Source organism: Orcinus orca, chromosome X (genome assembly GCF_937001465.1).
Source record: "Orcinus orca chromosome X, mOrcOrc1.1, whole genome shotgun sequence".
NCBI classification, from domain to species: domain Eukaryota; kingdom Metazoa; phylum Chordata; class Mammalia; order Artiodactyla; family Delphinidae; genus Orcinus; species Orcinus orca.
Window position 1 is genome coordinate 29,870,516 of NC_064580.1, and position 12,150 is coordinate 29,882,665.

Below are 12,150 nucleotides of genomic sequence, written 5' to 3' on the forward strand. Positions count from 1 at the left end.
ATACATTTAATTAATCTTATCTATTTACCTATCTCCCGCACTTGAATGTAGACTATAGAATTATTTTTGCCAGGTTTGTTCACTTCTAGAAACCCAACCTGACACACAGGAGGGGCTCAATAAATATTTATTGACTACACCAGAGAATGGATGAGAACATACTATATGAATATCATTTTACTTAATAATGGAGAAAACACAAAGTTGTATAAGAGGCTGTTCTTATCCTATGAGGATTTTAAATCTAACGAGGAAAAAAAATCCATACATCACAAGTTACATACATTTTAAGTGCGACAAATACAGATAATAATAATATATGGTTTTCTAAAATCTGAAGAGGTCAAGAAAGGTTTTTTTGAGGCTTAAGGGACTCTTAAATGGTGGTTTGGGTTAGATTAAAGAAAAGTGCTTGAGAATAGAATTCTAAATTGCGTGGATATTAGAGAATCAGAGTTCTTAGGGAAGGAAAGAGCAGAATGTGCCCAGTCAGTCAGGACCTCACAAGTCTGGCTCCACTGGGAGATTTCTAGTATCAAGTGGTGGGAGATATGGTTAGGAGGAGGATTGGGATGAGTCTATAAAAGGCCTTGGCTGTTAAGGAATTACAATTTTACCCAGCAACATTGGAAACCATTAGTTAAGTGCTTCTTCATCTTTCCTGGATCACAGATACCTTTGAGAATCCGATGAGCACTATGAAACTTCTACCCAGACAAAATTCCTATCCATAGCTTTAAACAGAATTACATAGAATTTTAGGACATTTGGGTCTGTCACTGGACTCCTGCTTAAGAACTCATGCTCTGCAAGAGAAGATGTTTCAAGGATGGGGTTAGCTGCTATTTTCTGAAACCAGAATTCAAAATAAAGGTGCAACTTTAATTCTCCTTTGACTCTCATTTCCTTTTCTCTACTTGCTCCTACCCTGTTTAATTCACCAGACTTTTGTGCACTTCTTAGTAAATCTAATCTCCCCTATATACTTCAAGTTACCCAAAGCAGCTAAAAACCCTTTAGAACCTAAAATATGTATAAATTGGGAGCTGTCTCTAGTAGTGGAAAGACTCTTAAGAAACAAAAATTAAATCCTAGACTATTTGGGGGAAGTTTTAATTTCACTATGCAACCTCTGCCCCATCTTCATTTCTCCATCTCTCATTAAGGGGAGTGGAAAAGAATATAGGTGGGAGAGTGTGGGAAACCAGTTTCTCACCTACAGCAAAGTAAACAAGGTTAAATCAGTATGATAAAAAAATAGGATTACTTCCACATTTAAGCTCTTTTCCCTTCATCCCCTTCGCCTTCTCCTTAGCCACTAACTAGTTACCTGGGTGACGAGTTATCTAAGTCATGTAATCTATTTGAGCTTCAGTGTTTTCATTTTAAAAAGAAGGAATTGTACTGAATGGCCTTCGAGGTCTCTTCTAGCATTTAAAATCAATCTAATAAAATGTTTTAAATCATTAAAATTCACCATTAATTAACATTTTAAATAACCATGATTTTCAAATGCATAAAGAATTGTAAAACTAACCAACTGAAGAGGAAAGCCACATACCTTCCCATGCTAGCCTAGAACATAAGTCATAAATAAGAATGTGCCACCAAGGATCCCCACACTTTTGAGGAAACCGACATACTGAATGAGATAACAGAGCCTAGTAGGTAAGCAGAGTCTCCTACGAATCCATATCCTGGCTCTACAGCATATTAGCTATGAAAAGATTTCAGTCAAAAATGTAACCAGAGGATATAAAATGGAGAATTTCCCACACGTGCCCTCAGAAGAACAGAACTTAAGAATTCAGAGGCTGATTTTCTATGAACGCCTGTTTTACAGAAGATCAAGCCTTATCTCCCAATCAATGAATATCCACCAAGAATCTCTCCCCATCCTCAAGTCAATGAACTTACTGCTTGCACTCTGGCTGTACTGCCCCCTCTCTGTGCTCCTTGCCCATATGCACAGCCTGCCCCAAACCCCCAAAAGACTCGCCTGTAAATTGTTACAGCATGTGTTTCCCAAATTGCAATTCCTCTTTTGTTCCTGAATAAACTGAATTTCTGATCATTTGACCTTGCCTCCGTTTATCTCTGTTTAGGTTGACATAACCAAATGATCTTTGGGAAACTGAGGCACAGAGAGGTTATATGATTTGCCTATTTGTGAAATGGGGACAATGATAGTATGTAAGTCATGAGAAACAGATGGGTTATTTTACTTAGAACAGGGCCTACAAAATAATAATTGCTTAAAAACACTAACTTCTATTACTTTAAGGTTAATTATATTTATAAAATAACAGTAATATGTTTTCAATGTACAGATTCGAGCCAAGAACCTATACTTACAGAAGAGATATAAATGTTACAAACATTGTTGATGCAAGAATAACAATATAATGACAGAAGTGGAGAGGAGAGAAGAGGAGGAAGTATGTACGAGGGTGATAATTTCCTCAACCTTCATTTCAGGTGGTCAACAGATCTTGTCTAAACTTGATGAAAATAAGTATACCACTGTCATTTAAAGTCACACAGGCAACGATTATAAGAATAAAATGATTATAATATAGTGATAAAATCAGGAAACAGATGGGCATAAGATGTAAATTTGTGGGCTTCATATTAAGGAATAAATCCATCTACTGTCAGAAATGAATTAATCAAGAAATAGATATATATAATTATGAAAACCGTCAGAAAGAATAAAAGGAGTTGCTGACAGTAACTACTTCTAGGAAGTGGAGAGTGATGGGATAGGGCTGAGGTCAGGAAGACACATTTTGTTTTTGTCCTTTGCCTCCCTCTCTAATGTTTGACTTTTTTTTTTTTAAAACCACGTGCTATGTTACTTCTATGGTAATAAATTAAAATAAGAAATCAGGAAAAAAATTTAACTGCAACTTTATACTTACTGCAACTTATTTGCATATTTTGAGCATACTTCTAATCAATTATCATTTGGTTTTCCCATGAAAGTAGAATCTGGCTTCCTTTTAACTGCACTGTAGTGAACTCTGTGTTTTAATTTAATACTTTTAATTTCTTACATATTAAGATAAAATTTAGCCTTAAAGAAATATAAAGTCACTAAAAGCCTGATCTTTGGCAAGGCTCTTTGTCAATTCCTATGTTCGTTATCAAGTTCATGCCTTTGTTCTACATAGTCTTTCAATTATTGAAATCAGGACACCTCATGACATTCCTAAGTGTTCCAATGACAATCACCCTGGAACAAACAGTTCAACCATTCTCTTTTTCTTTAGATAAACAATATGTTCATCTGTCAGAGACAAAAAGAAGAGGGAGATGATTCCTGAAAGAGCATTATCAACTGTGAGAAACCTCTTGAAAAGTAACCATGTTATGTGTAAGAAGGTAGTTACTGATGATTCATTCAGTATGACAGAAGAATATATAAATGTAGATATTTGGAGAGACAAAGAGTAGGTCAGGGACAGATGTGACAGGGCAACCTGGATATGTTTATTGTATTACTTACAAATACATTCAGAAATCATGAAATGGAATATTAACAAATGTAGTCTGTGAACACGCTTGCAGGACTGAAGTCTTCCACTTGAAAAGAAAATGCTAACGAGCCAACAAGGACCGCATAACCCGATCCTCGATATTTCTGTTCATCTGCAAATGTGTACATGAACAGCAAGATCAATATGTTCCGGCCCTTACTGTGAAGCATGTGGCTGCATAAATGAACACTGACTTATAATGCAGAATGAGCGTCTCTATCCCCTCTCATCTGGCTGTACTGAGGCTGTGGAATATTTTTCTTCCTGTCACACTTAGGAAAAACAACATATTAACATCGCTTAACATGCCGACTGAGTGTGAGCCTGCCTCCTTTCCAAAGTCAGGTTGCTGAGTCATTCACCTGGAAACTCAGTCTAGATGGGGTTAATTAAACCCAGCTGGAGCAAGACACCTGACAAAGATGCTTATTTAGAGAGCATTTGCTCCCGGACGGGTAAACCAGGAAGAAAATTTATATTCTGGATGTTTCTAGAAGCAAGATTGGCATAGGAAAATGGTAGACTAGACTCGTCGAGAAAAGAAAGATCAAAGTGAGAAAAGATAAGCTGCATTGAAAATCAGGGCAGATGCAGTCCAGTGGCATTTCAAGCACAGTTAATAAGGCAATGTATCTGACCCTGGGGATTGGGCTGGGTAAAAGAGATGGGTAATAGGAAAACCAAAGCACATGTCCGTTAGAGTAAATGTATTATACATACAATATATATGAATGTATTCATTATATATAATGTATGTATTTATCATGTTGTTTTGCTTTTTCTTGAACTGTTACTAATTCACATACTAAGCTTCTTTATACAAGAAAAAGCAAACAACTATTTTATCTTAGAAAATATAATAGTGTGAATATAGTTAAGGACATTTGGTTCACTATGTCACACTGAGTTCCTTTTACGAAGGTCAACAGAACAACTCTCATGCTTTATAGCAATTGCTTTGCTGTTCCAGAGCAATTGTTTCTTTTGATATTCTGAGTACTGAGTCATAGAATTAATTGTGGTCTGCTCTTTACCTTGGTTGCTAAGATGCCCAGAGCCTCTTTTACCCCTGAAATATAAGTATATATACATATATATACACACATACAGGGCCTTATGGTATTTGCTATCTAAGTATCTGACAAGAGAAATGTTTCTTTTTCACATTATTAATCTGATGATGGTAACTAATTATACTACAGCCACTCACATAAGATCTACAACCATTTTTAACGCTACAGCTGAAGCTCATTACTAACACATTATTTGTATAGAAAGACCAACTCCATTCTTAGCAAAGTTAGAATATAACCTTGATTTTCTGGCAGTCTCAATTTCAAAGATGTTGATACCCCCTCTCCACCATAACCACATTCATGCTCTGATAGTTTTAACATTTCAACAACTAAGTGTAATATCACATAAAAATAGGATATTCTTATTCAGTACCTTCCAATGGATGGTTAGATCAATATGGTCAGCATAAATAACATGTTGCATGGTGGGAAATGATCAGGAACCATGCTGGAGAAAAAGATATCAGACTCTAAATCAATACTTTTAAAAATTATTCAATGTTTCGATAATCTTACCTATGACTGTGGATGAGAGCGTTCAAAGCCAGACCATCAGACCAGCTGGTGGTGAAGTTAATGACATTAACCTGTGGATAATTACGAGTTGATTGTCGGACCCAGCTCAGGAGTATCTTTTCACTGTTGGTTTGTTGCAATCCAGCCATGATATTTTTCATTACATTTTTGACCTACGTGTGGAAAGATATTTTCATAAGGAAATGCATGAACAAGAAGCACACAAACTTAAACCTGAATGTTCTAATCTTCAGTTAATAAATACTGGCTCAGTGGTGATGACGGATTTGCACTGATCAGGCAACCCTCCCATTATGAATGGGATTCATTTGCGAAATGCTTGGCCAGTTATGAGCACCGAGATTCACTCACTCCTAGATGACAGGGCAAAGGTCAGTTTTCTCCCTGCCTCAAGAAAGAAGAGGCAGCTAGTGCTCCTTGAACAAAAGAATCTTGGAAGGATCATTCTGGACAAAGTGCCTGTCATGAACAGGGGCACCAAATGCAGACAAAAACGACTGGGGCCTGGCAGGTTGGCCCTGTGGTGGTTTCCGTCTTAGCTGTTACTCTGCCCACAGCATGAAATCTTCTCTTGAGGGGGGGCCGGTGGGGAGGGGGAGGTAACAAGGCTCTACGCACGTTGTCCCCTTGTACTTGTTTTTGGCAGAGAGGTTAAAGGGCTTCAGGTCCGTGAGCCATACCTGGGGAGAAGGGGTGGAACATTCAAGACGCCCTCACGTGCAGAGCGGCTTGATAGTTCTAAGGCAAGGGGTGCCGTCCTGTGTGCTGGGCTCAGGAACGTCACCTCAGGGCCGTGACGAGGCCCGCTCCGTCAGCAAGTCCCACTGCTACTCTGAGAAGTCACAGCCTCCCTCCCAACACACGGCCCCCTGGCCACCTCCGGAGTCACAGCCGGAATTCCCTACTTCCATTTTGTGGGCTGCGGTCACCTCTGCAGAGTCCCCTTGTTTGAGAAATTCGGCCACGTTGTGAAAGGTCAGGTAGAAGTCAAGTGCAAACAGCATGGCGGCAAAGAAAACGCCTGGGCTTTGGTTCCGAAGCCCCATCCCATCAAGCGACAGCTGTGGAGATGGCGAAGGAGACTAAGGCCGCTGTGACGCCGCGTAGGAAGTCCATTCAGGGCCTACACAAGCCCTGCCACTTGTTCAGCAGGGTGGCAGCGGCAAGGAGAAAGCCAAGGGCCAGCAGGGACCCCAGCACGGGCGCAGTGAGGAAGACGAAGGCCGAACGAGAGACGCGACTCCGCCAGCAGCTGGCGGCTTCAGGTCGAGCTGAAGAGGGCGCGCAGCCAGGAGCGCCGCGGCGCAGGACTGGGAGGGGCCGCTGGGTCCTGGGGGGTGGGGTCTGGGGGCCACGTCGTAGCGTTGGTTGGGCCCCACCCACCCTCCCACCCCCGGCTCCCGGAAGGGAAGCGGAAAGCAAGACTGTGCAAAAGGGGAAAAAGGCCAGGTTCGGTCTTATTTTCATGAATTGGTTTCTGGCCATTTGACTCTGTCCTAGGCTGTGTGCAGGTGCAAATGCCACTCGGCAGGTTGTTGTATTTCCAACTGTCACTCTTCTAATTCAGCTGCTGCAGAAATCCATTTTCTGGGTTTCGAGAATGCAGTTGACACCTCATTATAGAACAGACGGTCTACATTTTCTATTAAAGGAATCATTACTAGGCTCCTTCTTTAATGTCAGTCCCCTTATCACATACTTAAAGTAAGTATATAAGTAAATGTGAGTGGTTTTGACCACCAAGAGCTTCCCTTTTGGGCAGTATAAGGTCCATATACTACCAACATTTGATCAGATGATGAATATTTATTGTGTATTCCAAATATGACATTTTATTTTCTTCTTTATCCATGCAGAAGTTAACAAATGCCTTCGGGCAAAATACATATTTTAACATCTCCAATGTTAGTAATCCTTTTATGAAAGATTCAATGCAAATTTTAGGATAGACTATTAAATATAACTTTAAAATACTTGAAAAGGATTTGAGATGATGTTTTGTAAACGTGGGATTGATGTGAAGATGTGAAATCTTTGCATACATTTGTCACCATCCCTTGATAGCTAAATCTATTATTTAGGGGTGGATTATCCAGTTTTCTTAATTCCTTCCTGACCTGCTTATTTAGCCACTTACTTACTGAATAAATAGGTCAAATAGTTATGTAAGATATATAATTTTTCTCATCATAGTCTAAAGTTATAAAATATACAGCCTCCATGTACAGAGACTGCAGGATGTGTCCTGTGTGTCCTGTGCTGAACCAGGGTTGGAATCGGCAGACACTGGCTCAGTGGTGTTGATGGATTTGCACTGATCAGGCAACCCTCCAATGATGAATGGGATTCATTTGTGAAATGCTTGGCCAGACTGCCCTCTATGCACATAATGTTAAAGAACAACATGGTATTCGATCCAAAGCTCCTTTAGCATCATTATGTCACTAATTCAGCTTATCAGCCTCAGCCTCATTGCTGTTGCTTCTACCTGGGTGCAAATGTTGCTGAGAAAAAAATAATAATAAAGGGCAATGTGAGATAACAGTTCTTCTTTTCCTACAGAAAAGAGAGTTACCAAGAAATCTTTATTAAGGATCCACCTTCAGTCAAACACTGAGCGGCTCCTATGGGGAGTCTTTAAGCAGAAAAATTCCCCACCCTCAGGGCTCACAGAAAGAATCAATGTAAATAAATATGTGTGTGTGTGAATACAGCTACACATCTATTTTTTAAAGGAAAAAAATGGAATGTCTTTGAGCACTGATTTCAAAAAATGACTAGGAGTTAACGGGGCAAAGAAGGTGTGATGGACCTGCAGATGCACTACCTTTAAGGATTCTCCTTTAAGGAAGGGCTTGTTTCTCCAGCTGTCCTGAGGCAGACATCACCCATGAGTCCCCTCAGGAACTACTTGAGTGGCACAAGCATGTCACCTTTGGTGACATCCCTCCTAGGGCAGCACACCTTATTAACTAATGAAGGGAAATTGTATACAGACTCAACCATTTCAGCCCCACTCGTGATAACTCTAAAGGCTCATTCTAGCTCCCAGTTCTCCATGGAGTTCAAGAAGGCTTTTGGGTGTGCATCCATGAACAACCTGCCTGCCAAACTCAGAGTCTGCTTCCCAGAATCCATCCTGTAACTAAAAGGAGTTACAGCAGAGGGGTAGGACTGAAGAGAGGGAGGAATAGTCTTCTACAAGGGATGGATGGTAGTGTGTGAAAGACCTTCAGAAGATCGAGACCTGTTTTGCCCAGAAGGCACTAGGTAGGCAGGAGGTTACCGTAAGGGCTTTCAGCAGTGCAAAATCCATCTTTCTCCTATCTGTTGTGCACACAGTAAATAACATAAACATTCCAGTGTAAAGGAGCCCTGGAATTGAGTATTTCTTCTGAGGTAGCCAGCAAAGGTGGGGGTCTGACCTTGAGAGCACACCACTGTTAGTGATACCAAGCAGGACCCTGTGGGACTCCTGGGCACAAAAGCCTTTCTGTGTCCCCCATTTCTTGATTACAGGAAATAGGCTTTCTTCAGCCTCCATGACCTTCCCTGAGTTCCAACGAGCAGATTTAAACAGTTGCTAATTAGGGAAGGGAGGGGATGCAGAGACAAGGGAGGAGCAGTCAAGAGAAACAGTAGTGCAGCCTTGGGACAAGGTCCAGGTTCCCCCTCAAGGGATACACATAACAATATCTTTGAGCTGTTTTGCAGATACTGAAACCTCCACCAGGTGGGAGAAGTTAACAGTGTGCTGCCCAAAAGCACCTACACTCCAGACTGGTTGGAACCAGGAGTTTGATGATGCCAACTCCCACTTACCTCACCACCAACTAATCAGAAGAATGTCCACAAGCTGATCACACCCTCTTTGAACAATTACTATAAAACTCCTCACTACCCCCTCCTGGTTGGGATACACAGTTTTGAGGGCATTAGCCCGCTGTGGCCCCCTTTGCCTGGCAAAACAATAAAGATATTCTTTTCTACTTCACCCAAAACTCTGTCTCTGAGAATTAATTTGGTGTCGGGGTAGAGAGGCCAGATTCAGCTTCATTAGCAGGATATGTTTTTATCTCCAGCTGGTTCCCAGAACCGAGGTGACCCCCTGCCCCCACTAAAAAGGATGGTTTGCACTTTAAAAGAAGGAAGAAAGGGACACCTAACACACATTGTCTACTTCACAATTTTGCTCAAAGCTGCTTACTCCTCGATACAGGCATTATTTTTCAGGCAAATCATTTCATTTAAGTAGAAACCAGAAAAACAGTGACAGGGGAAATGGGGTTGGCATTCCTGAGTTTCTGCAAGTTCAGAGAGCAGGCCTCCACAGCAATAGTAATAACATAGTATATGACACTGGAACCAAAGATTCACATCTTTCCATCTCTTCATGTCATTCTTAATCTCATAGATCTGGAAAGTACATTAGGTTGGCCAGTGTGTCCTTTAATCTTTACTGAGACTCAAGGGCTTCTTTGACTATTTTATAAGAAGGCAAATACGCACTCTTGGTGAAAATATCTTCTGCGATTCATTGGGTTATAATGAGGAGTATCGAGCAGGAGGAACTTTTAGAAAGTGATTTAGTAGTTTTAGTAGAACAGGGCAGTGTGATAGAAGAGAGATAAGATAAAGAGGCAGAGGCTGGGAAGAGTCTACATCCTTGCAATCACAAGGATATGGTGATTTGAGGACATAGATGGAAAACAGAAGACTCTAAGAGAAGTCTCAGACCAGGAAAGACTGCAAAAGCATTCCTTCTGGTATTCCTCATGTGAAAGCCCTTCCACATGCTAATTAAAAAAATGAGCACACGCACAAGCAAATGAAGAAAATATCAGACAGGGTAGTTTTAAACTCTATCCTGCAGTGAGTTGAGAGGGAATTGGAAAGGGTTTTGAGGAGATAAGAAAGGGTGAGATCATATGAGAGACAGTTTGGGTGATAAATACAATTAAAATAGCCTTTTGGGGCTCTGAGCACGCCTAAGTCCTCCTGCTGGCTTTGTCATGACTGCCATCTGTGCAACTCAAAGTGTTTCCTGCAAGCTGGGGTCTCTCCATGAACAATTTGTTACGAGGCCATAAGATAAATATCAATACAATAGTTGATAGTCCGTTAGAAACTTCCATAGCAATTTTACAGAGTCCTATTTATGTCGGTTGAGCTTAATGATAAAAAAAGAAGCTTGGGGGCTTCCCTGATGGCGCAGTGGTTGAGAGTCTGCCTGCCAATGAAGGCGACGCGCCTTCGTGCCCCGGTCCGGGAAGATGCCACATGCCGCGGAGCGGCTAGGCCCGTGAGCCATGGCCGCTGAGCCTCCGCGTCCGGAGCCTGTGCTCCGCAACAGGAGAGGCCACAACAGTGAGAGGCCCACGTACCACCAAAAAAAAAAAAAAAAAAAAAAAAAAAGCTTGGGTTTTATGTGTCTCTTTATTTCATTTTTCTAATGCTTCAGTTTTATTGTAATTTACACACAATGGAAAAGGGGGGAAATACTGCTCCTTCCTCAAGATAGTTTGATAAGTACTGAGCAACAGAAGGAAACCAGTTTGGTGGGGGACGCTATGTTGCCTTGCTGGTTCTATTTGACACCATCACTACATGAAAAACGCCCAGAATTGAGAATCTTGGGCTCATTTGAGGCTCTTATGAGCTATTCTCTGTTGTCAGCCGTTATGGTTGTTCTCTCTCTCTTCCCATATTGCTGTGAAATAGGACTGAGCCAGTTCAGAGTATTTACAATAAAAGATATGGGAGTCAACTGGAAGAAAAATATGGGTACTGAGTTCAGTAGGTATACCTCTGGTCTACATACTGTCTGACTCCGAGCAGTACCAACCTACAATTCAAGTTAAAAGTCAACCTTACTAAAGGAAGTAGTGATACCTGCTACGATAGGAATGGACCTCAAAGATTATGTTCAGTGCAAGAAGACAGATATAAAAGAATATATATTGTATGAGTGCATTTGGTATGCAATGTCCAAAAAGGCAGACATATAGAGACACATAATAGATGAATGGTTGCCTAGGGTTGGGGGTGGGAGAGGAGAGTGATGGTAAATGGACATGAGATTTATTTTTAGTGTGGTGGAAATGTGCTAAAGTTAGATTGTTGTGATGATTGTACAACTCTGTAAATATCCTAAAATGTTTGAAAGATGGGGGGAATTGTTTCTTCCTCAAAATAGTTTGAGAAGTGCTGGGCAACAGAACTAAACCAGTTTGGTATACTTTGCATTTTACACATAGAACAGGTAAACTTATGATATATAAATTATATCTCAAAAAAAGCTGTTATATAAAAACGTAATCTCTACCAGTAAAAAGAGCTGGCATCTCATTTACCCTCCAAATTCTTAAAGTACGAGTGGGAAAAAAAAAGAGTTATTAGTATGATATGCCTCTAAGGAAAATGGTACACTGTACTGAGTGCTTTATGGTAATTCTCTCATTTAATCCTGACAAGAAATACACGTGTTCATTATTTTTTTTTCACTTTTGATAGTGAGGGAATTATGGCCCAGAAAGGGATGACATTATATCCAATGTCACTAAGATGGTAAATGAGGAAGTTAAAACTTAAGCTCCTGTCGGTCTGACTAAAAAAATATATACTCTTCACTAAACCAATGATCTGTGATCCATTTTGCAGAGGACCAGTAAATATAGGCATTCAGAAGACCCTGTACTGAGGTGGTTCAGAAAAAATGCAATTTCCAAATCAGACTATGAAGTAAGTTTTTCTGTATAACACATATACAGATCATGATATCCCAATAATCTTTTATTGGCATTAGTTTACACTGAGAATACACACGATTCACAGAGTCTTATTCATTTGATAGTGATTAACAGGAAAAATACCCCTCTTCTTACAAAACTATGCAGATTTACTTTTAGGTGAGTTACAAAAGACCTATTTGTGAAAAGTTTTCTTTTTTCTTTTGCCTCATCTGTACCCAGTGAAATAAAATTTAGAAAAATATTCCT

The 12,150-nt window shown here is 40.4% G+C and overlaps 1 protein-coding gene across 1 annotated transcript in view; it reads right to left on the reverse strand.

The window, feature by feature from the left end:
- Positions 1–12,150, reverse strand: part of DMD (dystrophin) — a 2,251,544-nt gene that overhangs the window by 1,746,203 nt on the left and 493,191 nt on the right. The window contains exon 6 of the mRNA XM_049704774.1: positions 5,132–5,304. Coding sequence (XP_049560731.1) covers positions 5,132–5,304 — 173 coding nt within the window. The remainder of the gene's footprint in view (positions 1–5,131; positions 5,305–12,150) is intronic.